Source organism: Podarcis cretensis (assembly GCF_951804945.1).
Source record: "Podarcis cretensis genome assembly, chromosome: 9".
Taxonomy (NCBI): domain Eukaryota; kingdom Metazoa; phylum Chordata; class Lepidosauria; order Squamata; family Lacertidae; genus Podarcis; species Podarcis cretensis.
This window is the reverse complement of record NC_137178.1, coordinates 17,129,431-17,157,294: the sequence shown is the minus strand read 5'-3', so window position 1 is coordinate 17,157,294 and position 27,864 is coordinate 17,129,431. Positions and strand designations below refer to the sequence as shown.

The 27,864-nt window shown below is 45.9% G+C and overlaps 1 protein-coding gene across 2 annotated transcripts in view; it reads right to left on the bottom strand.

The window, feature by feature from the left end:
- Window positions 1-27,864, bottom strand: part of MMRN1 (multimerin 1) — a 73,830-nt gene that overhangs the window by 38,952 nt on the left and 7,014 nt on the right. For both annotated transcript variants that reach the window (XM_079990697.1, XM_079990696.1), the window contains exons 2-3: window positions 13,674-13,793; window positions 7,584-7,690 (exon numbers count right to left, since the gene is read on the bottom strand). In XM_079990697.1, coding sequence (XP_079846823.1) covers window positions 7,584-7,690; window positions 13,674-13,793 — 227 coding nt within the window. The remainder of the gene's footprint in view (window positions 1-7,583; window positions 7,691-13,673; window positions 13,794-27,864) is intronic.

Genomic DNA, 27,864 nt, shown 5'->3' with positions numbered 1-27,864 from the left:
AGCTTTAAGTTGCCTGAAGGCACCCCACATTTGCACTTTTTCTGTCTCTGTCGCTTCTTCCTCTAGTACTTTGAATATATGCGGCAATGCCTTTTACAGCTGGTCCATCTTGCCTGCTGTTAGCCACTCTAACTGGCAGTGCTTAAGAACATAAGAAGAGCCGGCTGGATCAGGCCGAAGGGGCCTATCGGGTCAAACATCCTGTTCTCACAATGGCCAATCAGATGCTTGTGGGGAACCCTTAGACAGGAGCCGAGCACAAGAGCATTTTTCTCTCCTCTGGTTTCCAGCAACTCCAACTGTGGAGACAGAGCATAGCCATCACGGCTAGTAGATGTTAATAGCCTTGGCCTGCACAACTTTGTCTAATCCTCTTTTAAAACCATCCAAGTTGGTGGGCATCATTACCTCCTGCCGTAGTGAGTGTCATAGTGAGTGCACTGCATGAAGAAGTACATTCTTGTATCTGTCCTGAATTTTCCAACATTCAGTCTCATTGGCTGTCCATGAGTTCTGATGTCCCAGGTTGAATCCCCAGGTAGGGTGGATGGCAGAGAATCCTGTCTGAAATTCTGGAGAGCTGCTGCCAGTCATTGTAGATAATACTGGGCAAGATGGCCCAGTGGTTTGGCTCAGGATAAGGAAGTTACCTGTGTTCCTATTGTGCTGGGCCAAGGGGTAACCCGAGTCCTGAATCCAAGTCCGGTCCTGAATCCAAGGGTTCCACAAGGAGTCATTCCGACAGGACCAAAGCAGGACACGAGGCAGGAAACTAGGCAAGGTCAGGCACAGGATCACAGGCAGGTTCTGGCAAACAGCAACATTGCTCCCACAACCTGGGCAGGCAGGGTCCAGCAGCCTTTTATCTCTGTTGGGGTAATGGCCGGTCCTGATCCTCTGGTGACTCACCTCCCTGTCTCACCCAAAGGCAAGCACTCCTCCTGGAGGTCTCTCCTCTCAGACCTCAGTCTCTGCAGCTCAGGAGACGTCAGTGGGTTACTAGACCCAGGGGCTGCCTCAGCCTCTCCCCACCAAACCGGTAGTGGAGCAGCTGTAAGTGATGGCCAGCTGAAGGCAACGAGGTAATTCCCACATCTGGAGCCAGGGCAGGCTCAGGCCCCTGACTCGGCCCAGCTGGTGCTTGTTGCAGGGGAACCTGTACAGACTGGGGCTCTTCAGAATCAGGCCCCAGACTAGGTTCAGCTGCTGCCTGAGGCAAAGGATCCGGTGCAGACTGAGACTCCTCTGGCTCCGAGACCGAGCCCGAGTCCCAGGCCATCACACCTATGCCCCTAGATTTTTCATCCCATGTGGACCCTTCCTCCTTAGGAGACTCCTGATTACTAAGGCAGCCAGGTGGGATGAGGGGCCAGGAGGATGCAATCTTGTGGCAATGAGGCTCTTTAGGCTGCCTTTGAACCACTGTGGATTTCTCCAAGTCTCTGTTGAAGTGGGGCTCTTATTAGGGCCCCAAGCCTCTTTCTCAGAAGAGGTGTTTTCAGGGTCTTGTTCAGACAAGATTTTGGCAGGTGTCTCCTAGCTGACTCTCGGGCATCTCCCAGGCTCACGTCCTTCCTGACTGACAGATAGTATGACGCTATCCAAAATGCAGGAGCCCCAGGATGAACAAGCCTTCCAGATGACACAAATACATTGCTGTAATTGCAGAAAGCAACAATTAGGTGCTTCACAGGGGCGTGTGAGATCTAGCTGTCCTCAAAGCCTATCATAGCAGCAGTCAAGGCTGCAATGTAAGCTGGAGGCTCGGCTCACATTCTCAGTGGCCGCTGTTATCTTCATAAGGCCGTAGCTGTCAACAGGAGTTAAATACTTGCATTCATCCCAATTAATTACATAGGATTTATCAGGTGGCAGCGTGACGATACAATCTGTGACGGGGAGGGGGGGAATCAGTTACTCTCCGGTGATAAAGGGCCACCTGATGGATGTCCTTTTATTCTTCCGCTTACCATTCTTTTGTTCCCAAATATACGGGCTGCCAATGTGAAAGTGCTTCCCCCACCCCCCAGTAAATCCTTGCAGCACCCTCCTAATTAAATCAGCTAGGTGGTTGCTTTGAGATATGATGCAGATTTCACAATCCCCTCTCTTCCTTTCAGCTCCGTGCGTACCCTTTAAAAGTGGACTATTTCACATAATACCCACAGGCAAGCATAGGTTTGCCACTGAGTGTACAGTTAATGTTGTTGTTGTTTAGTCGTTTAGTCGTGTCCGACTCTTCGTGACCCCATGGACCAGAGCACGCCAGGCACTCCTGTCTTCCACTGCCTCCCGCAGTTTGGTCAGACTCATGTTTGTAGCTTCGAAGACACTATCCAGCCATCTTGTCCTCTGTCGTCCCCTTCTCCTTGTGCCCTCCATCTTTCCCAACATCAGGGTCTTCTCCAGGAAGTCTTCTCTTCTCATGAGGTGGCCAAAGTATTGGAGCCTCAGCTTCAGGATCTGTCCTTCCAGTGAGCACTCAGGGCTGATTTCCTTAAGAATGGATCGGTTTGTTCTTCTTGCAGTCCATGGGACTCTCAAGAGTCTCCTCCAGCACCATAATTCAAAGGAATCAATTCTTCAGCGATCTGCCTTCTTTATGGTCCAGCTCTCGCTTCCATACATCACTACTGGGAAAACCATAGCTTTTACTATACGGACCTTTGTTGGCAAGGTGATGTCTCTACTTTTTAAGATGCTGTCTAGGTTTGTCATTGCTTTCCTCCCAAGAAGCAGGCGTCTCTTAATTTCGTGGCTGCTGTCACCATCTGCAGTGATCATGGAGCCCAAGAAAGTAAAATCTCTCACTGCCTCCATTTCTTCTCCTTCTATTTGCCAGGAGGTGATGGGACCAGTGGCCATGATCTTCGTTTTTTTGATGTTGAGCTTCAGACCATATTTTGCGCTCTCCTCTTTCACCCGTGACTCTGGGGTGAGCATGCATCTGATAAGTTCCTCTTTGTATCTCTTGTGCTTCGTGTTTTTCAGGTCCGCTCTTCAAGGAGGTGCCAAAGCTCACAGAAAGAGTGTCTGCTTTGCGTTCTGTAGTCACAGTTTTAAACCCCAGCATTTCCAATTCAAATGACTAGGTAGCAGGAAATATCGCTGCCCGAGACCACGGAGAGATGCTGCCAGTCGGAGGAGACGATATGGGGGGCTAGATAAAGGAATATATGTTCTATGGCACTTTCCTATGTTCCACTTAAAATATATTAGGCTATACCACCTGAGTTAGCGCAGCTGGTAGAGCATGAGCCTCTTAATCTCCAGGTCGTGGGTTTGAGCCCCATGTAGGGCAAAAGATTCTTGTCTTGCAGGGGGCCATCTAGTCCGATGACCCTCATGCTCCCTTCCAACTCTACAATTCTATGATTATTCTATCTGATACATTTAAAGCACTAGGATCCCACTTTAAACAGTCATGGCTTCCCCCAAAGAATGCTGGAAAGTGGTGTTTTGTTAAGGGCGCTACAGTTCCCAGGGTGGTTGAACCATCCATCCCTCTTCCCGGAGAACTCTGGGAACTCTCATTCTGCAACAGCGACTGATAATGGGGAGCACACCTAAAAGTGGTGTGATTCCTCTTAGGGGTCGTTTCATTGACTGCTTACACCGGTTTAATAAATCCCCAATGAATTTTGTAGACGGGCTTAACTCTTAATTCTTCTCCTTTGTCTGCTACTCTATACTGCAGTTGGCCTCCTGTTATTGTGAACATTATACAGCCATCTACTGGGAAAAGTCTATAAATGTTGAGCTTTTTGTCTTCTGTTTAGAATTATTCGCAGGACTGAAAATTCTTTGCACCTGACAAAAACAGGTTCTGTTGAAAGGAATCCCATGTGGGGTTTCAGAAACATTTATATTTAATTAGTTAATTAGTTGCCTTTTATATGGGTCCCAAGGCAATTTGCAAAAAATACCGCAAAGACAACTAAAAAAACAGTTTTTTAAAAATGTGCAAACAACTGAAGATTTGGTTTAAAAACAACACAACATGAACCCCAAAGGCAGAGACTTTTTCACTGAGCTCGAAAAACTTGTCAAAACAAACATGTATTCAGCTGTACCCAGTAAGTAGAGGAATTATTTTTCATAGAAGTGGGATAGTCACGCAGAAAGCCCCACTCTGAGTTACTATGGAGCAGCCCTCTGAAATTTTGGGGAGCCGAAGGAGAAATTCTGCCGTATTGGAGCCCAGATGTTGGATTCCAACTCCCAATACTGTAAGAGGCAGGAAACATCCATAGCACATTTGGGCTAGTAACATGCATTTATGTTTTCTGTAGATCCCAAGACGCAACCTTCCCAAGAAATTTCACTTGTCTTACTGCAACTTTTCTAGTTCCACTTGAAATTTTCACTCGAGCAGAAACTTCCAAGCATGCCTTGAGATTTTGCTTAAATAAACTTTGCTGACTTTCAGAATCTGATGGCCCGTTGCCATTTGGAATTTGCATGCGGGAGAGAGAGAGAGAGAGAGAGAGAGAGAGAGAGAGAGAGAGAGATGCCAACTTGGTGGGTGAGAAGCAAATTTCAAAATTGGGGCACGGTGCCTTGCCGAAAAAGAAGAAGGAATGCTTCATCAAAGAAGAGGGCTTTCCTAAAATTTTCATACCCTGATTTATATGCACAAATGCAACTTTAGAAACTATATAATTTAAATAGAAATTCAATACCTCTTACTATAGTGAGGAAGACTCTGACTAGCTGACCTGTGTGCACCTGCTCAGGGTTCATTCAGATGTGGGGAATATCACATTAGTGTTCCAGTTTGTTAATAGGTGGATTGTGGGCCAGAAAAATGGTTGAAGGGGAGGCATATTAACCTCAGGAAGATGTGTGCTCTTCCATACCCTTGTGGAGCCCTCATTCATTTCAGTGGGCCTATTCAGGAGTACTGTGACCTTAGACTTGTGGTCCTCTTGATGTTGTTGGACTACAACTCCCATCACACACCCCTTGACCATTCCACATGTCCTACAACATCTGGAGGACCACTGGCTCTGCATCCCTGTCTTAGCCAATCAGAACCTCTGAAGGACAACCTCAAGTTCATGAATCCCAATAAAATTTGCCAGCAAGGCACTGCTTATCCACTGTGGACATCACAGTGGTTGCTATGGCTTGGATACAGCACATCCCTTCTGTTAAGGTAAGCAGACCTTCCATCCTGCAGAGCACATGGAAGTGAAGCAAGGAAATGTTATTTTCTCTGGTTGCCCCTTCGCTTTGGACTGGCCCCTGCAACTTCCCATAGGGAAGGGCCTTTGCTCAGTAGCAGAGCACCCGCTTTGCATGCAGAAGCTCCTGGGTTCAATCCCCAGTATCTCTAGGTCCTGGACCCTAAGGAAGTTAGATTATCCTCCACCAGGGCCAGTGATGGCTCCAACCTGGTGGAATGCTCTGCCCCATGAGACCAGGGCCCTCAGGATTTAACCTCCTTCCACAAGGCCTGTAAGACAGAGCTATTCCGCCTGGCTTTCAACTTGAGCTTAGCCTTATCTTTTATTCCCCTTCCTTCCCTCCCCGTCCCCTTTTTATGAAGATTACCCGCTCTGGGATCCCACAGCTAATTCTCCCCTGGTCTCCACGCTGGCCCAAATAGGACTAATTTAGCCAGCTAGCCCTGATGATCATCTAATGTTGGATTTCCCCCTTAAATTGATTTTTGAATTCTGAATTTATTGTTATTTGTGTTTTATACAGTATTTTATGCTGTTTTTTGTTGCATCAATTAAGTGTTTTAAATTTGTTGTTAGCCGCCCTGAGCCCGGTTTTTGAATTGGGAAGGGCGGGGTATAAAAAAAAAAAAATATTTACTATTATTTATTATAGGTAGGGTTGCTAAATATCCCTTCCTAAAACCCATAGAGCTGCTGAGATGGATGGAGCAATGGTAAGGTGGTTGCCTATGCTCCTATTTTCTTCTGGATTATCTCCCAACCCTTCAGAGTAGGCTTTCTTTTTGGGTTGGGGGGCAAAAGGGAAACCTGAGGCCCAAGATCAAACTCATGCTCATGGAACCGTGGCTATTGTCCAATAATAACAAGAGCAACAAGCCTCCTTCCTTGGAGGTTTTTAAGCAGAGGTTGGATGGCCATCTTTCATGGCTACTTTAGCTGAGATTCATGCATTGCAGGGGGTTAGACTAGTTGACCGACAGGGTCCCTTCCAACTCTACCATTCTTTAATTCTATGAAGCCTTGAAAACATTTTAGATCCATGTTGCCTGGGATCCCAGATGTAAAAGCATGACGAACAAACAGTCCCCATTAGAGTTAATCCAAAACATCTACCTTCTTTCCGCCATGTATAAGAGAGACTCTTGTTTCCACAGGGGATTCCCGTGCCGCCGCCAGTATTAAGATTTCCTTCTCTTAGATGCGAACAGCAGTGACTTCTCTACATTTTTGCCCATAAATTTTTAATCACAGCCTCTTCTCTACCGCCGATGATTGAGTTCCCTACCGCAGCTAATGGCATTTCTTGTAATATTCATCCATTTAAAATATGCATGTGGATGCCATATCTTATTTTTCAAGGGGAGCTTGTATAAGGCCACGAGCAAGTAATAGCAGTCACAAGCCTGTTAAACCACGACACACTTGCCATATGTTTGATCACGGGCGCAATCGTAAATACAGGACTCCCTGTCTCAAGCAGGCAATGTTTCACACAAGGTCGGTGCAATAGTCTGCGTGGCATTTTGCCATCTGCCTCAATCTTAATCCAAATGAAGCCCCCGCTATAAATTTGCTTTGACTTCAATGGGAATGGGATTGAGTGTCTAAATGTATGCCCTCTGGCTGAAATACATTCAGAGACAGCGTACCTTAAAAAGTCAGGAGGGTCAAGCTACTCTAGGTGGATTAATTTTTAAACAAGAGGCATTTGCTGAGTAATTACTTTATGAAATGGTTCTTTGAACCAGACAGGCTTCTTCTGCTAGGGCCAAACTAACCACCGTACTAACCAGAGGCACCATCTTCTCTGGATGATTGAGGGGGTCCAATGCAATGTCCTGTGGCTGACATCACATGACGTCCTGACATCTTATGCGTGACGTTCTGAGGAGCCAGGGGGTGGAGCTGAAAACCCTCTGAACATTGAGGGGGATCAGCTCCCTCAGAACATAAATTGGGATGGGGCAAAAGTGCCTCGGCCCCTAGGAGTTGGCGCCTGTGATACTATACTGAAGATTCATTTCTTTGCTGTGCCTGATTTATTAGGATCAGCTGGGATTAAGACCAGACTCTTCCTGCTTTGTCCAAGGTTCCCGCAGAGCCAGTCCAAGACATTCTGCTGCCTGTTCAAAGGTGACCCCCCATTAAACATCCAGAACCCAAACAGACCGACAACATTGCTAATGGGACAGCATCCTCCACTATACCTGACAAGCATGGGATGATGGGAGTTGTAGTTCAGCAACATCTGGTGGGCCAGAGATTCCCAACACCTGATCTGGAAGGGCTTCCATTTCCATCTGCTACAAGCAGATTCCCTCCCGCTTCCAGCCATTTTGTAGCCAGGTCAGATTGCTTGCCAGGAAGGGTTAATATTTCCGTCGCTTCCCCTACCTTTGGGCTGGCACGTTGCTCCACTGTATCCGGGGCAGCACTTCCAGTCCAGTGATGTCACTATCATATGTTTGACCCTGTAAGCTTGGCGAGTCCTTGACTGGGAGCTGCAAGGTGATTTGGAAAGCAAACGTTAGCGGGGCTCTGTCTCAGATGAATGGACATGATACAGGATGATACATCAGTAATAGGCCACTGAGGGATTATTTTTGAAGTCTATTGATTGCGTCCTGTACAAGACCACAAGCAAACGCTTTTACAGAACAGCCTCGTGTCAAACCTAGTGAAAATAAAGACCTCAGGAGCACAGTTGAAATTAAGAGTTGAGGAGGCAGGGGGTGGTTTTATTTATTTATGTAGGCATTGATTTAAAATACTTAGCCACTCTTCAGCGAAAGATCCTGGAGCAGCTTCCAAAGTTGGGCAATGGAACGTTAAAACCATATTTTTTATAATAAAAAAATCCCACAAAGATAACAAGATACAACAGAGCAATAACAAAGCAATATAAACCCACTAAAAAGATATCAAGTTATTAGAAGGCCTGGGCAGCTTATATACCAGTAGGTTTTATCTGACCAAAAAATAAAATAAAATAAAATAATGAAGGGGGTGTCTCTGGGGAGAGCCTTCCAGAGATGAAGAGCCACAACTGAAAAGGCCCTGTTTCCTGTCAACATCCACCCATTGACACCAAAGAGATTAAAAGCAGAGCCATGGGGGCTTGTCTTAATGCTCAGGCACGTTCATGAAAGAAAGGGCACTCCTTCATGTCCCTGGAAGGCAGAAATTTGGGGTGAATGGTAGATGTCAGCATCTTATATAATGTACAAACCAAATCCAGAGGATTCCCCCTCTGTCAGGAGCAGATGCCAGGAGCCAGTCAGCAATAACTCGCACAGTTTCAGTGAAGTTAACTCTTTATTCAAAGAAACAAGACAGCTCAGGATGTCAAGCCTAGAGAGCACAGCAACTCTTCCCGTAGAAATTGCCCTTATGAGGCAGTAGCCAAGACAAAAGGTTCCCGCCTCCCAATAGCCAGCTATGTCTCCTCCTCTCCAGGGCTTTTCCCAAGCAATCGGAGACTGTCCCTGCGAACCTGTCATTGCTCCTCCCGCTTCATGCTCCTTGCAGCATGGGTGGGACACCCGTGCCTCCCACAAGCATGACCCATCACTGCTTCATGGCCACCCTCCTCTCCAGCCTCCACTTCTGCCTCTGGTTCTAGACTGCTCTCTGCCACAATCTCCCTGCTCATTAAACCCTGTTGCCTCTTCAGCTTCCGACACCTCCTCCTCCCTCTTCTCCCTCTGGCCACTCACTGTCATCCCAGCACCAGCCCCCTGGCTCTGAACCTTCTTGCCTTGGGGGTTCCCCAGCTGGTGCCTCCCATTGCTCCGACTCCTGCCAGTCCATTACACCCTCCCACTTTAACCCAAGTCTTCCCGCACTAGTTGCTTTTACACAATAAAACCTAAACTCTGCTGTCAGAGCTGCCTCTAGGTCCCAGCTCACAGAGGACCAACGCTAGGCTGTAGTAATGTACAAAAGTCTTTATTGAAGTTCAGTTTCCATTTCAAAGCCACAGCGTGCAGCCCTACGTCTTAAACCCTAGATCGGCGAAGTCCCGTCTGAGTCTCCTCCCCTATGACACCAGTTTAAGATCCTAGCCCTGCTCCACCTTTTACGCTGCTCTCTCCTCCTCTGGGTCCTCCTGCCCGCTGGGGCATTGCCCTTTCTGGACTCTTCCGACGCTGAGTCGCTTAGCTCCTCCCCCTCCCTCCGGCGGGCTTTAGGACCCAGTTCCCAATCCTCATTCTCTGCTGTCCCGCGCTCCTGTACATTTGAACTTGCCTCTCGCGCCAGCCCAGTGACCTTTCTCCTAACCGTTACACTACTTCGGTCACTGCTTCCCTCTTCCGGGACACTGGCCGGATCTGACCTCTCCTCCGTTGTCCGACTTTCTGATGGAGGCGTGGTCAGCCCTGCCTTATCTTCTCTCCCTGGTGGGGAATGCACTGGCCCCGATCCTTGGGACTCTTCCCCCCCACTCTGCTCTGGTGGGGAAGCTGGTCCTGATTTCCAGCTACTGCTCTGGGAGTCCCTGCTGCCCCCTTGCTCCTGGGGCATTCCCCTTGGGAACCCCCTACCCCTGGCCACTGGCGCCCCCTTCTGTGAATCTTCCGATTCGCTGGAGAGGCTCATGGAATCCCTCGGTCCACTGTCCTCTTCTCCTACGCTCCCCTCGGATTCTTCCCCTTCGCTCTCCATCTCCTCTCTTCCCTGTGCCTCTGCTCCTGAGCCCCTGACACCTGCAAAACGTAATAGCCCAATGTGCACTGCCCGAAATCCAGTTTCATAGCCACCAACCCCTCTTGTTAATATGCTCAGTGATTTTGAATCTGGAAGGGCAAGAAGTAGGTGGGAAGCAGGGCCAATAAGGGTGTGTGGCTTGGGGAGAGTCCCGGGGCCACAGAGAGAGCTTAGAGGGCCATCTGTGGAGCCCAGGCCAGAAGTTCCCCATCCCTGGCATGGCTCATGTTCTGTTGGTCTGACTCGTCCTTGCTCCAGTTGCTTTATGAAGCAGAGAAAGGAGGATGCAGGTTCTTCCTTGAGAAACCAGAAGACCGTGACAAATGCCATAGGAAAGGACGGTGCTCATTCCTTACTTGAAGGAAAATCTCATTAAAAACGAAAGGAGGGAAACAACAACTTAAATTAAAAAGCAAATTACATAAAAAGCCATCCTATTTGTAGTCCTTGCCATAGAGGTATCTGTTTGAATTTTCATTCCCTTCGCGGGGGCAAAAATGAGTGCTTGGGAGTGCAGTGGGCTAAGGGCAAACTGGGTAAATATTCATTTTTAAGTAGCTAAAATTATGCCTTGCGCTTCAGCATGACTATGAATAAGCAGCCCAGCAAATACGTGTCATTAAGAGCACGGAATTCAGTTCCAAAATATTCATGTCCACTCAATGCTTCTGCTCAAGTGAGTCCCCGGGAACCTTCTTGGTTTTCTAGAGGAACACATAATTAACGTGGAGATTTCTGAAACCCAACTGCTTCCTAGGTGCCTTCCTACTTATTTCTTACCAAAGGGGTCTTCTTAAGATGGCCTTCGATGCAGAAGCACACACACTTGTGGCGTTGACATCTGGAATGCATGGCAAGAAAGTTGCAGGACATCAGTCTGAACCCATGAAACTGCCTTATAATGCCCGTGCCAGCGGTAGTCATCATTGTGTCCTCCAGATGTTGTCGGACTTCAGCTCCCATCAGCCCTGGCCATGGGTCATGTTAGTTAGTCTGGAGGGCACTTAGTTATCCCTGGTGAATACTGAAAGGCTATAGCTCTCCAAGTGAATCTCACAATGCAAAACACAAGTTGTGGGCACCTGGTATCCACACATCTCAGTGTGTGAGTTATGGCTTTGCACTCAAGTAGTACAGCAGCCATGTTTGTTTGGGGGAGGCACTGTAGCTCAGTAGAAGGGCATCTGCTGTCCACGGAGAACCTCTGCCAGTCAATGCCTGTTATACATTATAATCCATTTTATCCATTTATGCTGAGCCTGATTAAAAACTCAAACACACAAAACTTGGCCTTAGAATCCATGCTAAAACCACAGCAGTAACCTCACAGCAATTATATGCTGTCAGTAGGTTTTCCAGCTGAATGAAAAGATCTCTGCCTCAGGCATTTGTTTTGTATGTTTTTTAAAACCTCTGTTCGGTTGCGCTTGTACTGTTTGTAAATTATTTTGGCTGTTTCTAAGGATATGTCTGTAATAGGGACATATGTGTGGAAGGTGAGTCACAGAGGTATTATTACAATGTGGCTTCTGTGGAAGAAGGTGGGGTTTCAGAGTGATGCCTGGGAGGCCACTGGGCTGGCATGAAAGTCTTCACATGGGCAGAGTAACAGGGCCTGGAAGGCTCACTTGCTGCTGCTGCTGCTGCTGCTGCTCTCCCACATAAGCCCTGTTGGATTGGGGCTTCCCTTTCCCTTATTGATGAAACACTTGCCTGGAAAAAAAGCCATCATCTTTATGATATAAGCTCATGTACATCACATAGAACCATGGAATTGTAGAGTTGAAAGGGACCCCCAAGAGAAATCTAGTCCAACTCCCTGAATGCAGGAATCACAGGTGAAGAATCCCTGTCAGATGGCCATCTGTTTAAAAGCCTCCAATGAAGGAAAGTCCAGTCTAATTCACACATTACCTAAAAACACAAGCAGAACAAAGCATAATGTGCAAAGAGGGTCCTTCTTAGATGTGGTTGTTCCTGCATTCGGATGTAAGAAATAACCCCACCGCTATGCTTGAACTGAGTGTTGGTTTTGATGCTGAAACTCCTGTTGAGAAACTCCTGACTACCATGTGCTAATGAGTAAGCAAAATTACGTGAATGTACTATGCCATTGTGGAACGCAGGTGGCGCTGTGGGTTAAAGCCTCAGCGCCTAGGGCTTGCCGATCGAAAGGTCGGCGGTTCGAATCCCTGCGGCGGGGTGCGCTCCCGCTGCTCAGTCCCAGCACCTGCCAACCTAGCAGTTCGAAAGCACCTCCGGGTGCAAGTAGATAAATAGGGACCGCTTACCAGCAGGAAGGTAAACGGCGTTTCCGTGTGCGGCTCTGGCTCTGGCTCTGGCTCTGGCTCTGGCCAGAGCAGCGATGTCACGCTGGCCACGTGACCCGGAAGTGTCTCCAGACAGTGCTGGCCCCTGGCCTCTTAAGTGAGATGGGCGCACAACCCCAGAGTCTGTCAAGACTGGCCCGTACGGGCAGGGGTACCTTTACCTTTACCTTTTACTATGCCATTGTAAAGATAAGTCGATTGCCAGCTGAGTATTTCAAAGGTTTTTCCTCATCATGCCTTAAAGTCCCTTTCACATATATATTGCTCTGCAAGGATAAATAAACTGTTCGGATTGCCTTGGGTTGTAAATCTGTTATACTGTACTCAGCTCTTTAAGTTAAAATCTGAGCTAAAACTAATACTATAGCCTGACTTGACTTAAAGAAGAAAAGATTCTGAGACACAAATCCATGCCCAGTTGAAATACTGAATGGCTCTGGAATCAATCTCTCTCTCTCCTTCTCCCTCTCCCTCTCTCTTCTCATTCTTGGTCAGAGAATATCTCAGATTGAGCAAGAGAGACTTGAAAATTGAAAAAAAAGGGTATGAGTTTTATGAGAGGAGATGGTCTGGATTTTAAATTGCTTTGATGCCTCTGTTGTTTCTTAGGTATATGCAAACCTGCCACCTAGTGGGAAATGGTGAGTGTTTGGAACAGGTTTGTAAGGTACAGGGGGAAATTCACCAGTGGTGCAGTAGTAAGTTTTGAAATGAACAAGGAATTCATCATGGAGTCATGCTCACACAGAGAGTCTGTAGGCAGCTGTGCTGATCTTCTCTCTCTCTCTCTCTCTCTCTCTCTCTCTCTCTCTGTGTGTGTGTGTGTGTGTGTGTTAGAGAGAGAGAGAGAGAGAGAGAGAGAGAGAGAGAGAGAGAGAGAGAGAAGGAGCATCTGAATTCTAGCTGCTGGAATTACAAGAGGGGAAAAGGCTTTCCCGCTCAAGTCCTATAAGCATCTGGTTGGCCATCATGAAAATACTATGTTGGACTCAATGACCTTTGGCCTTTGACTGGATAGCCCAGCTGGTTAGAGCATGGTGTTGAAAATGCCAATGTTGTGGGTTCGATCCCTGTATGGGATAACTGCATTGCAGGGGATTGGACTAGATGCTCTGGGTCCCTTCCAACTTTACAGTTCTATGATCCAGCAGGCCCCTTCTCAAGTTGTTACATGGCAAAATACCCATTTTATTAGGATCAGCTGAAAGCCACACAACAATTAGCTGGCAAAGGATTGTGTGGAGGTTCGTACACTGAATGTTGGTGAGGGATACCTGGGTTCTCATCCATCATGAGCCATGAAGTTCAGCTGGATGACCTTGGGCCAATCAATTTCTACCTAATAAATGGACTGTGTGCTGCAATGGACCAGTCCTCCAATTCATCACTTTGCAAGCTTATAGAAATCGGCATCCATTGGGATGGGTAGGGTGGAAGACAGCTATACCTTGATCCGCAGGGTCCTGCAATCCAGGTGCATGGCTTGGCTCTGCCCGATGCATACGTTTCTATGTTGTCAACCACGATGGTGGGCTGGAGTCTTGTGTGAACGTAGGCACACCAGTTCCTGCGTAAATAGGAGGGAGGGAAAGCAAAATTGTACACAATTGATATCATAAATAAAAAAAAAAGATAAATGGGAATTGGGGGAACTTCATGCTGTGACTGTCTGTTGCTACATATGTGTCATGGACAAGTTGCTGGTCCTCACTGTGCTCTGAATTCCACCTACAAAATGGGGATAATTAAACGAGGGAGGTCAACAAGCCTCCCAGTGGCTCCACCCTCGATGCAGCTGTTTGCTGAGGTAAGATGTGTGTCCTTGTTTACAGAGGGCAGTCCTCTATTTGAAGGTTTGGATAAAGGATAAAAGGACCAAAAAGGGAAAGTCAAAGGAGACTTGAAGTTGCCCATCAACAGTTATCACCTGGGGAAACTAGCGTTGGGATACTGCCAGGGAGACATAGGCCATCACTGCCTCCACGCCGACTCCGGACTCCGGACGTCCATTGACCTCCCGTAGATACAGTACCAGCAATTAGCGACATGAGCTCCAGAAAATAGCTTTCACATTCCAGAACTGATGCACGCTCTTTCAGCAGATAATGCACAGCGAAAGTTGCACTCAAGAGAGCATTATTTACAAGTTTATTCAGCGTTGGTCAGAACAAAGAAATAACATGACTGCCTGCTTGTGTGTTCTGGCGCAGAGAGAGAGACAGACAACAGCTCTATCAAAACAGAAACATCCTGTGAACAGGAAATATGCAGACTCTGTGACTCACATAGCCTGCTCCCTTTTAAGGTGGAACGGAAATATCCTAACAACTAGGTGGGTATGAGGATACCTGGTCACTGTGTGGGAAGATGAATTGCATTTCTAGTTAAATTCTACAATTTTTTTCCAAATTTGCATCTGGATATCTAGATAAGCAGTTTGCATAATTTTACGCAAATCTGTCTCCTTGTTGGCGACGCATCTCCCTTCCTTTTAATGTGATACATCGCACTGCAGCGATGGGGCAGGCATAGGAAGGCCTTCTCTTGGAACAACCTGTGATGACTCTGGTGACAATATGCAGACGAAAGGAGTTGGAGGTGCCAGTGTGGCGTAGTGGTTAAAAACGGTAGTCTCGTAATCTGGGGAACGGGGTTCGCGTCTCCGCTCCTCCACATGCAGCTGCTGGGTGACCTTGGGCCAATTACACTTCTCTGAAGTCTCTCAGCCCCACTCACCTCACAGAGTGTTTGTTGTGGGGGAGGAAGGGAAAGGAGAATGTTAGCCGCTTTGAGACTCCTTTGGGTAGTGATAAAGCGGGATATCAAATCCAAACTCCTTCAAGACCCCATTCAAAGTCGCCATGAGAGCGAAGGCAGATTTAGGGCAGCACGACCTGGGTGCTGAGCCTAGGGGGCGCTGCAGGGCTTCTCAATGAAGACAGAATAAATTGAGCAGAACGAAAGGTGAGAGGGTGCTGAACTTCAGCCTTGGATAGGACATCCCTCAAATTTGAAAGACTAAAGTCCACCCCGACCTGGGTTTGTCCCTGGAATGCAAAGATACTGCTGTGCTTTCACTTTCTGACAAGGTCGCTCTTCAGCTATTGAGTAATGGTTTTCAGAGCCAATGCATTTCCCCTTTAGTCCCTTTAATGTTTCTTTTTCCATTCTTTGTGGGGGCTCCAGGGGATCTGCAGCAGGGCAATAATTCTTTTTAATTGGTATGCATGTATATAAAAATCAATATTTCTGTATGAAGCTTTGTTTGGGTCTTTTCCCTGCAGTAAACCTATAGATGTGATTTGAGGGTAATTTTCTTTTCCCCTGTCCCTTTCGCTCCTTTTTTCCTTCTGGCGTTGTCAGGAAGAAGCAATTTAAGTGAAATAAAAATGTGCTATAATAATTTACCATTGTTGTTATTATCATCGTCTTCATCATCATTATCATCAATATTATGAATATCACACCACTGGGGTTGCATTTCAGAGAAAGTTATAACATTGCAGCAGATAAGATGCGCGCGCGCACACACACACACACACACACACACACACACTTTCCATGTGTTTAGCTGGGAAGGGAGGGAGGTAAATATCTCTCCCTTGTGTAGCACCCTGCTTGTGGTTAACGCTTAGCTGGAATGAAATATTCAACGCAGCAATAGAGAAATTAAAATAATAATTTATTTGTCAGACAAATAAATATGAGGCACAGTGGTATATGGTTACCAAGCTCTGGCCTGGCCTCCTGCCGTTATGGCCAGCACTTATATTTCCTTAATCCAGCCCCCTTGCTCCTCCTGTGGCTGCCTCTGTCCAATCAGCCTGGTTGAAATTCCTATTGGCTGTTTGCTAGAACCAATCACAAAAGATACACCCATTTCCTCTTGCCCTTTTATGGGAAACAAAAAGCTATATATTCTTCTATCTATAAATGACAAATAAGTAGTAATATATCTTACATGTGTCTCAACAAGGAACCTTAATTACCAGCTCACCTCGCCCTATTGCCCTCCAAAACAAATGGTTTAATCTTAAATTTTTATCTTAAACAGATGTCAAGGATCTTGAGTTCACATCATCATTGAAAGATCTCCTTCTCTTGGAGGTCTTTTAAACAAAGGCCTGACAACCATATGTGTGCTCTAATGATGTTTCCTGCTTGGCAGGGGGGCTGGGCTGGTGGCTGATGGCCCCTGTGATCTCTTCCAACTATATGAAATAAGAATCTAGCATAAGGATTTAACATTTCTTAGCTTCTAATTCCTTTGCATAATTACATTTAAGCCAATATATTTAATACATAACATAGATAGCTTTTTAGAAGAATAAACCTTTTCAAAGTAAAAAAGGAAGGAACAGTTTCCAGCCTCAAAATAAGATAGAAAGAAAACCTCTTCTCCAGCCAAGCCAGTTGCCTTTTTCACTGCTCTTGACCTTTCAACCTTAGGAAAATATGGCTCAAGTTTAATGGGAGGCACATGGTTTTATTTTACTATTTATCAACTCTTAATTATGTTTTTCTCTGCTTTTTTATCTTCTGTAATATGTAGGGTCAGTGTAACCTTGGCTGTCAGCCTGTAATTCCCTTTTTACGACTTTGAGAATTGTTTTCTGCTATAAATCAGGGGGCCCCCTTGTCCAGGAGAATAAACATCTTGCCAAGGTTCTTAGGCAGCTGGTCTTCTGTCTGGCATGAACATTTGAAAATCTTTAAGCTCATTTTAAAATACAGGCCCTGATCAAGCCTTAATAAAAATGCAGGCTATGATTAGATGCCTCACTTGGAGTTAGAAAAGGAAAAGGAAAAAAGCATATGGCAATTTTAAAATTATTCTTATTATTATTATTTTGCTGGATCAGGCTTGGAATGAGTGAATCATCTATCTAACACTTTTAACTCTGTTCACTATTTCATCCTGTTTCCACATTTATTCTTAAAAAAAAAGAACTTTGTATGAAAATGTGCATTTAAATGCACATTTAAATGTGTATTTTCAAACATATTTTCTTACAAAATAACTTCCAAATGTCTTCTCTCTCAAGAAAACCCATTTTCAAATGAACTTTGAAGCCTTTTGTTTGAGGTTTCCACATGCCTGCTTTAACCATAATGCTTCCTCTAAGGAGTTTTGGGCATTAAACATTGTTTCACCACCACAACAACATCGTCCTCACAACAGTCCTGTGAGGTAGGTCAGACTGAGACACAGCCTCAGAGTCCCCTGCAAGCCTGACAGCCAAGCAGAGATTTGAACCCAGGTTCTCCCCAGTTCAAGCCTAACACTCTGCCTATGAACCCCACACGGCTGGAAGAGGCTGCCTCCAATCTTCCTGGGTACAAAGTAAAAACGGATGACGGTGTCCTGATGATGGGTCCTTTGCATTGGCCAGACTTCCGTGCATATGCCAGAGTTGGCAAGGCAGGCATAACTCATCGATTACATGCTGACACTGATGCGTTTTGGAGCAGCTGCCTTGGGGCCTTGGCAAATGCCTTGACAAAATCACCCCATGGAGCCAGCCTTGATCATTCATAACAATGATCATTTGGGAAAGCAAGGTGATGAAGTAAGGGGGGGGGACCAAAAACCCATAACCTTTCTTTTTAAAAGCAAGCTTGCAAGGATAGGGGGGAAATGAGATAATCTGAATGCTCATTAGCAAAAGAATATTAGGAGGACAGGCTGTGGTGCTAGAATCCAAAGGGAGTGTTGTCTGCTGGCTTAAGGGGTTGGCTAGACTTTTCTACCTTCTGCACATATGATGCAGTTGGCAGCCCAGGCCCTAACTGGGTACAAGCTGCTGTGTTTTGGAGCCATCGATCTCAGCCTGCATCCCTGCAGCGTCCCTGGACCACCCTGGCTGAGTCTGGTTGGGTGCCCCCATTCTCTCCATCTCCCCACCACTGCGCCAGTCATGTGAAGTTTTATTAATGCGAAATGAGAACATCTTTCACCAGATTTATTAGTAATAGTAGCATTATTCTTGCCAAGAGCAAATGCCTTGAATTCCTGCCTGTACCTGCGATGGAGGAAAAGCCTGACTCTTTCCAGCTTGCAGGTCTGAAGGAGAGCCTACCTTATCCAAACTTTCCAAAACAATATGAATAAGAAATAAGATCCTTCAAAATCCACACTTCTTCCAATTTCGCAATGCAATTCTCCCAGCAAACAAGGTGTACAAAAAATGAACATTGTTACAGGTCTGGTGTAGCAGAGTTTGTGGGTGCAAGGGCTAGAATGTTAGGTAATGTTAGAAATTAAGGAAGGGTAGGATTCAGGTAGAGGGACGTGGGTGGCGCTGTGGGTTAAACCACAGAGCCTAGGGCTTGCCGATCAGAAGGTCGGCGGTTCAAATCCCCGTGATGGGGTGAGCTCCCGTTGCTCAGTCCCTGCTCCTGCCAACCTAGCAGTTCAAAAGCACGTCAAAGTGCAAGTAGATAAATAGGTACTGCTCCAGTGGGAAGGTAAACGGCATTTCCATGCGCTGCTCTGGCTCGCCAGAAGTGGCTTAGTCATGCTGGCCACATGACCCGGAAGCTGTACTCTGGCTCCCTCGACCAGTAAAGCGCCGCAACCCCAGAGTCGGTCACAACTGGACCTAATGGTTAGGGGTCCCTTTACCTTTACCTTCAGGATTCAGATAATATTTGGAGTATGGGAGGGACAATGTCAGGCCAATGAAAAATACAGGCTAAGCTACTTTTCCAGGCCAAGGTCTCACTTGGGATAGAAGTCTTTAAAAGTGACAAAAGGTGGGGGGAGCAAGTCATTAATTCATCAGTGGAAACCATCAACCAGGTAAGAGGCTCTTCTGGTGAGGGGGGAGGTTGCCAAGGAGGCAGGTGTGTGATGTGAAATTTAGAGGTTGGGGAAGAAGGACTCTGTGAGCTGCTGTGAGGGCTGGAACCATCTTGGCAGGCTGGGAAAGAAGCATGGAGATGTCTGACAATTCAGTGCTGTGCTGCTGTGAAAGATGGGTTGCTCCTGAGATGTGAATGCCGTGACCTCTTTCTCCATTGACAGCTTCCAGTCTAAATATGTGTAAATAAATCGTATTTCAAAGACACCGGGGACTCCACCGCGCCTCATTTCCCCCAACAGAACACACCAGATGGCGGTGTAAAGCTCAATGGCTAATTGCATATACAGTGGTACCTCAGGATGCGAACGGGATCCGTTCCGGAGCCCCGTTCGTATCCCAAAGCGAACGTAACGCGTGTTTGCGGGTCAGGTTTCGGCGCTTCTGCGCATGCGCGTGACATCATTTTGACGGTCTGCGCATGCACGCGCGGCGAAACCCAAAAGTAATGTGCTCTGTTACTTCCAGGTCGCCGCGGAGCGCTACCCGAATTATTATTTTTTTATAAGATATTTATTAAAGTTTTCAAGAATAATACAATATAAAAACAAAAAGAAAAGAAACAACAAAAATACAAAAATACAAAAATAAAAACAATTAAAAACACATAGAATTTCCATTTACTTATTTTCTTTTAACTTATTTTCCAGACCTCCTCATACCTCCCTTTCTTATATTCCAATTCAAATTATTAGTTCAGCAAATCCTCACCATTAGTTTTTACTTATTTTAAAACCTTATTTTCCATGTCTCTTAAGCATTACAGCTGGAAACCACTTAATTTCTATCCAACATCATTCTAACATTCATTAATTTTACAATATTTCCGCAAATAGTCTTTAATCTATTTGCCTAACCCGAAGCGTATTCATCCTGAGGTATGACTGTACATATATTTTATAGCAGGTTTTTTTCCATAGAATTTCCATAGCATTTTTTATATCTGTGTAGATCCAGCCCAAGAGTGATTTATTTGCCCAGCCCTACCCTCTATCAAGGGACGCGGGTGGCACTGTGGGTTAAACCACAGAGCCTAGGACTTGCCGATCAGAAGGTTGGCAGTTCGAATCCCCACAACAGGGAGAGCTCTCGTTGCTCAGTCCCTGCTCCTGCCAACCTAGCAGTTCAAAAGCACGTCAAAGTGCAAGTAGATAAATAGGTACCACTCTGGTGGGAAGGTAAACGGCGTTTCCGTGCACTGCTCTGGTTCGCCAGAAGCGGCTTAGACATGCTGGCCACATGACCCAGAAGCTGTACGCTGGCTCCCTCAGCCTGTAGAGCGAGATGAGCGCCGCAACCCCAGAGTCGGTCATGACTGGACCTAATGGTCAGGGGTCCCTTTACCTTTACCTTTACCCTCTATCAACTCATATCCATCATGGTAAAACACACAGAGAACCGAAACACCCATATAACAAGAGGGCCTCTGAACCTCCCCCCCATTTTTGCAGGAGACAAGTGACCCTGCAAAAACGGGGTGGTTTTCGCCCAGTTTTACTTCAGATGAAGTTTTCCCTGATCCCACCCCCAACAATCAATCCATTGTATGGGAAATGAAGGGGGGACAGAAGCAAAAACAGCACTTTCCCCTACTTTCTCTCAGCAATTCCTTATGACTTCCCACTTGTTAATAATGTGTGTTGAAGCTCCCTTTATGAATTTGCACTAGTTGCTGATATTATTGTTGTTATTCTTTCTCCTCCTCCTCCTTTTTAATTTATTACCCACCCTAAGGCCAGAGAGTGAGTCACAGCAACTTAAAACAGCTTTTAAAGTTTCCAGATTACAGAAAATGCAACCACAAAATATGGGATGGGTTCTGAAAATATACAGCTCTGGTGTCAAAGGCTCCGAGCGCTTTCAGAGCATCTTTTAAAAGTTATCAGGCTGGTCTTTTCCTAGCATGCAGGTGAGGTGAGTGGTGGGGAAAGCTTTGCAGTAGCTCAGTTAGTTAGAATGTGGTGCTGATAATGCCAAGGTTGCAGGTTTGATCCCCATATGGGGCAGCTGAATATTCCTGCATTTCAGGGAGTTGGACTAGATGATCCTCAGGGTCCATGGCTGTCAACGTTTCCCCTTTTTTAAGGGAAATTCCCTTATTCTGAATGGGATTCCTCGCAAGAAAAGGGAAAAGTTGACAGCTATGTCAGGGTCCCTTCCGACTCTACAATTCTATGATTCTATGATGACTCCTGGTTCATGTGTTCCTAAAATTACCCAGCAGATGGCAACCTTCCCTAACACACAAGCATATCAGTCTTTCAATATTCTTATATTAGGCTCTCTAAAAAAAATGTTATTATATTTTAATTCTGTATTTAATTCTATAATTCTATAATTTTATATTCAATAATAATAACAATAACAATAGGAAGTTGAATTATGGTATCATACTAGTGTCTTATAGAGCTATTTCTCCTTTTGAGTTTCTGCTCCTACAGCATTGGAATGCAATTAATAGTACCTCCACTATATTAGACTCTGTATGCTTCTGAATGCCGGTTGCTGGAAACCTCAGCATGGGTGAGACTAGGATGCTGGACTAGATAGGCCGCTGGCCTGATCCTGCAGACTCTTCTTAAGTTCTTAGCAGGAGAAACACCAAAGTCATGTTTACAGCGGTGCAATTCAATAATCTTGCCTGCATGCAAGTTGATATTGCATGTCATGTAAACACAGGCGAATTTGCAAAAAAAGCAAACAAGCGACAAACAAACCAGGTTCTGTAATCCCTGCAGCTGCGGAAGACCTAATGGCATACTAAGAACAGTGATAAATTAATAGTGTGTGATGGGGCGGCTAAACTTGCTGTCTGAACAGCAGCAGAGATGTGGGAGGAAAGCACAGTTTTTAATGGATAAGCAATGCATGCACCGTTTGTCTCCTGCTGTGCTCTGGATGTGTGTTTGCCATGAATTTAATTGCTGAGCTGTTTTAATGCACTGGTTTTTTATATATATACAGTATACTGTCTTATGCAATTTTATTGTTCACACAGCTCAGAGAGAATTCTTTCTCTAAGTGGTGAACAAACATCACCGAATGAAAGTCACTGCGGGGAGGGCTGCACTCGGGGGGGGGGGGTTTGCCCCCATTGCCTATCACAGGGGCAGGGAAACTTTTTCCAATCCAAGGCTGCATTCCTTTCTGTGCAACTTCTCAAGGGACACAAGGCATGGGTGGACAGGGTTGGAGGCAAAAGTGTTTGGAGCCAATTATGAAACTTTTAAAGGTAAAGGTAAAGGGACCCCTGACCATTAGGTCCAGTCGTGACCGACTCTGGGGTTGTGGCGCTCATCTCACTTTATTGGGTGAGGGAGCTGGCGTACAGCTTCTGGGTCATGTGGCCAGCATGACTAAGCCGCTTCTGGCGAACCAGAGCAGTGCACGGAAACACTGTTTACCTTCTCACCAGAGCGGTACCTATTTATCTACTTGCACTTTGACGTGCTTTTGAACTGCTAGGTTGGCAGGAGCAGGGACCAAGCAACAGGAGCTCACCCCGTTGCGGGAAATCGAACCGCCGACCTCCTGATTGGCAAGTCCTAGGCTCTGTGGTTTAATCCACCGCACCACCCATGTCTCACCCATGAAACTTTTACCTTTGCACAAAAGGTAAGCTACTTTCTATGCAAATGCTCTCAAACACCTCTCTGGATTAGAGTTCAAAGACGGCTCCCATCATCCAAAACCATTTAGGCTGCAAAGCAGGGCCGGGGGTGGATTTGCTCCCCAGGCTGCAGGCTCCATACCCTTGATCCATTAGAAAATGTAGCCAGGCTTTGCCACTGTTTGATGCGCCGTGTGATCTCATTGTGTCTGGGGCACAAGGCCAGCCCTCAGCACTAAAGCAACATCAACCGTCAGAACGACGCCACAGCTGACTGTTCTGCAACCTAATAATGTTGTGGTCATGTTTAAGCCATCACATGTCAGTTATTGCACCCACGCCTGACTTTGTGTGGGCCCACAAACCGAAATGGACAGATGGCAGCGTGGTGTAGTGGTTAGAGTGTCAGACTAGGACCTTGGAGACTAGAATTCAAATCTCTGCTCTGCCATGAAGCTCATTAGCTGGCCTTGGGCCAGTTGCCCTCTCTCAGTGTGACCTACCTCACAGGGTTGATGTGAGGTTAAAATAGAGAGTGGAGAGAAAACCACGTAAGCCACTTTGAGGGATGGTGGGATAGAAATGTAATAACATGAAAACTAATAATGATATGCATCCATTCCTACTTTGGTTCAGCTCTGTTTTAAACCAATGCCCTGCCAGCGCATTACACAGCAGCAGCAATTTATAAAAGCTTCTTAATGTGGGTTTCTCCAGCAAATCACAGCGCTTGACTCAGGAGCATCACACTTTCTGTGGAGTCCTGGGGCCCCTTCCTTAGGAATCGCATGGGTTAAGAAGTGTGTATAGAAGGTTCTGCTTCCATGTGGAAGGTTGCCATGGAAAAGAGATCTTCCAACAGTCGTAACATTTGGAGCAGTCTTTGGTGTCTGTTTTATGCCAAAGCAACTGCGTCAGGCAAGGACTCATTGGGAAGTGATCACGAGGAAGACTGGCACTTGCTACTTAGGAGGATTCCCCTCCCCACTTTTTAAAACTGAAGTTTCTTTTCTTTGAAGCAATTTTGAATTGAGATGACTTTTTCAACAGTGCATTGTGATAAAAGCCAGGCAAGCCTTGCTGGGGAATCCCTGTTATTTATTTAGTTATTTGCAAGATAAAATAAAAAAAACCGCTGTACCATCAAAAAATATCACAGCCATGAAAATGTAAGATCAACAATAACATTGCATTCAGAGAACACATCAAGAATACATCACAAAGCAGCAGATCAGCTGAGAACACCAAACATAAACAGATCCCCTCTCAGGGGAAAGCCTGAGTTTTAATCAGGTGCCTAAATGCCAGTATTTACAACACGACTGAGAGCATCTCTTCCTTATATCCATAGCCCATGATGTAGAGGTTAATTCCAAATAGTGGGTGATGCAAATAAACAGTGTTTGATGTTTTAATTTGCTGGAAGCTGCCCAGGTGGCTGGGGCAACCCATTCAAATGGGTGGCATAATAATAATATGTTTGTTGTTGTTGTTGACACAGGTGGCGCTGTGGTCTAAACCACTGAGCCTCTTGGGCTTGCCAGTCAGAAGGTCAGAGCTTTGAATCCCTGCAACGGGGTGAGCTCCCATTGCTCTGTCCCAGCTCCTGCCGACCTAGCAGTTCAAAAGCACACCAGTGCAAGTAGATAAATAGGTACCGCTCCAGCGGGAAGGTAAATGGCGTTTCTGTGCTCTCTGGTTTCTGCCACGGTGTTCCATTGTGCCAGAAGCGGTTTAGTCCTGCTGGCCACATCACCCAGAAAGCTGTCTGTGGACAAACGCCAGCTCCCTCGGCCTGAAAGCGAAATGAGTGCCGCAACCCCATAGTTGCCTTTGACTGGACTTAACTGTCCAGGGGTCCTTTACCTTTAGCTTTCCTTTATAACAAAAGCATACATGCTTTTGAAATGTAGTGTGGTTTCCAAAACTAACTCAAAAGGGGCTTTCAACTGGGCATCTCTACACCATGTAGACAAGGGGTGCAGTTTCTGCTATGTATTTCTTTGTAGAAATATTTAAATACTGCCCTATCACAAAACATTAGGGAGGGGGTACAGGGGCATAGACAATACCCTTTAAAAGCAACACAGGACCACCACTAAAAGACCAGCCGCTCAAGAATTTTTTAAAGGCCTGCTGGCTTTTAGAAATAAATGAAAAGTCATCAACAGAAAGTAAAAGCGAGGGTAGCAGCATAGAACCGGTGACATTAAATGCCTGGTTTCTGATTGGGGTCAGTTGGACTTTATTAACACAAGAAAAATCTAGCAGGTCTCCTCTGGAAGATCTCACATTGAGAACACCTCAGAACAGGCATAACAATTCACAACGGGACCTCTGTAGCATCCAGCTAAAACCTACTATATGGCCTTTATTTCTTTAAATGTTGTTTTGAGAAGCAAACCCATCTATCCCTCATATCTGACGGACCCAGTATGAGGCAGATTAGGAATACCAGGCCAAATCATAAGCAGTGGTTAAAGGTTTCAGGTATGAGTTGCCTCACAGGGTACCCTGCCAAGAATGTGCTTTTCTGCTCCAGAACAGGTTGTACTACATAATTAATAACATGGAAAGGAAATAACATGTGTTTTCTGCAGGATTTGAGGCCTTGACACTTTGTACTACATTGTGGCAAACGCTTCTTTTCTCTCATCACTTGTTCCCTTTGTCCATGCAGCAGCTATAATGTTTGGATGGCGAATCATCTAGTTTCTGTATCCAGGATGCTGTCATTTTATTTTATTTTATTTTTAAATTGTGGTTACTTTACCACCCAGGGCGACATTTTCCACCTCATGACAAAAACACAAGAGTCTTGCTGCATCAGGCCAAAGGCCCACCTAGCCCTGCATTTTGCCCTCACGGTGGCCAATCAGAGGCCTCTTGGAAGCCTTCAAGCTGGACATGAGCACAGTAGCCATCTTTTGCTCAAGCAGTGGTGACCCTGGAGACCTCGGGGTCTCAGATTTCAGTGGCACTCTGTGTGACACCCAAATCTGCCCCCTGTAGCACCCAAGAAGCTCTGCACCCTGTGTGACTACACTGGTTGTGCTCCCCTTTGCAAGAAGAAATTCATTTCACCTGTCTTGAATGTTCTAAAATTCAGCTTCCTTGGTGTTATGTACTGAGTTGAATAGGATCCAAAAGGCAGCAGTCTGATTGGTCCTAGAACAATAGGATTCAGAATGCAGCAGTCTGACTGGTCCTAGAACAATAGGATCCAGAATGCAGCAGTCTGCTTGGTCCACAGGAGCCACCCAATCCAGCTCCAGGTGGAAGGGAATCCGCAACCTGATTGGCCTACAGGAGAATCCCGGAATTAGCCAATCACGTGGGGCCCATTGTGTAAATAATGTATATAAGGCAGACATTTTGGGGAAACTTCCATTCCTCCTCACCACTATGAGCTGAATAAAGAGCATGAAATCCACTCTCGACTCTGAGTATATTTCACTTGGGTGGGTGACACAAGGGTCTAGTCTTTTGAGCTTCTCTCTGTCCACTTTTCCCACACAGTACATACTTTTATATACTTTTTATCAAATCTCCCATAACCCATCTGCTTTCAAGATTGAAAACCCCCCAAATGCTGTTGCCTTTCATCAGAGGGTCGTTGCTCCATCCCCTTGATTGCTATAATTGTCATTTGGTTCCAGGAGAGCCTGCTAGACAAAGATTTGTCTAGCCAAGTATCAGGTTTTCACACGAGCCAACCAGATGCCTACTGGCAGCCCGCAAGCAGAGCATGAGTTCAACAGGACTCTCCTGCTTGACCTCCAAGCAATGGACATTGCTCTTGATGCCTGAAGTGTCAGTGCTCAGCTATCAAATCTCTTTACCACTTTCAAGCCATTTCTGGAGTCCTGTATTGGACTCGGTCTAGCCCCAAACAAGATTCTTAGGGGTACCTCTTTTGCTAAGGTTTGCGTGAAGATGCTCTTCCAGTTTCCATCACCTCTGGAGCAACTATAGCAATAGAGCTGGAGGCAACAGATCCCATTGCAGGACCCAGCCTCAACAGTGGGACTCTGAGCACTTACTGGGTCTCCATAGTACTTTGCTGTTGATGTGACAGACATAGGGTGGTAGCCAATGAATCAGATCTGATAGTGCAAGGATTTCCACTTGTGCAATGAAACCTCTCCCCCCTCTTCCCTCCCCATGTACCCCCAATGTGCTCCCCAAAGCTACTCCAGAGGACTGGGTGCCACCCTTGTATTGTTTTCCTGATGCAAGTGTGGACAGGGGAGGGTTGATGGAGTCAGGACAAGGCAAGCGATGCCCTTGCAGCCCTGGCAAAGTCACCCAGTGCTTTCCTTTCTTTTTGTATTGCATTGTGGAAATTTAATATAGTACCCACCTGGCACTGCCATGGAGCCATTCACAGGGCGACTGTGACGCTGGGTGGGAGCGAGTGATTGTAGGTTTCAGCATTCGTAAAAATAGAGGAACAGCAGTGGTTTGAGCCAAACTGAACCCACTATGTAAACAGTGCAACAGGGATTTACTTTGCTGCTAAATTTAATGTGGGAGTCAACCACTGCTGTTTTCGAGACAAGTGCACACACATGAAGGGCGTTTAAGGCTGGAGCTTTGAGACAGTGAATTGGCATGCAGGTTTTGAGCTAATAAATGTGTTTATTTACTCGATATTTATTTTTGAAATACCCTTCATCATAATGATCTTAGGAAAGGGTACAATGTCTAGTTAGTGATTTACTTTATAAGATTGTATTTGTTGGTTAAATATACATACAGTCCTTCATTCGAGGATCACAGAGCAGTTTACAACAATTTACTGCTTGATTATGAGGGGGTGGGGAGGAAATGAAATTGCAATTTTGCATAATTAAACATTTTCTTAATATATCTAATTTCCTATATTTACGGATTGTGAAGCTGAGGCTCCAGTACTTTGGCCACCTCATGAGAAGAGAAGACTCCCTGGAGAAGACCCTGATGTTGGGAAAGATGGAGGGCACAAGGAGAAGGGGGCGACAGAGGACGAGATGGTTGGATAGTGTTTTCGAGGTTACCAGCATGAGTCTGACCAAGCTGCAGGGGGCAGTGGAGGACAGGAGTGCCTGGCGTTCTCTGGTCCATGGGGTCACGAAGAGTCGGACACGACAAAACGACTAAACAACAACAAAAAAGATGCATGC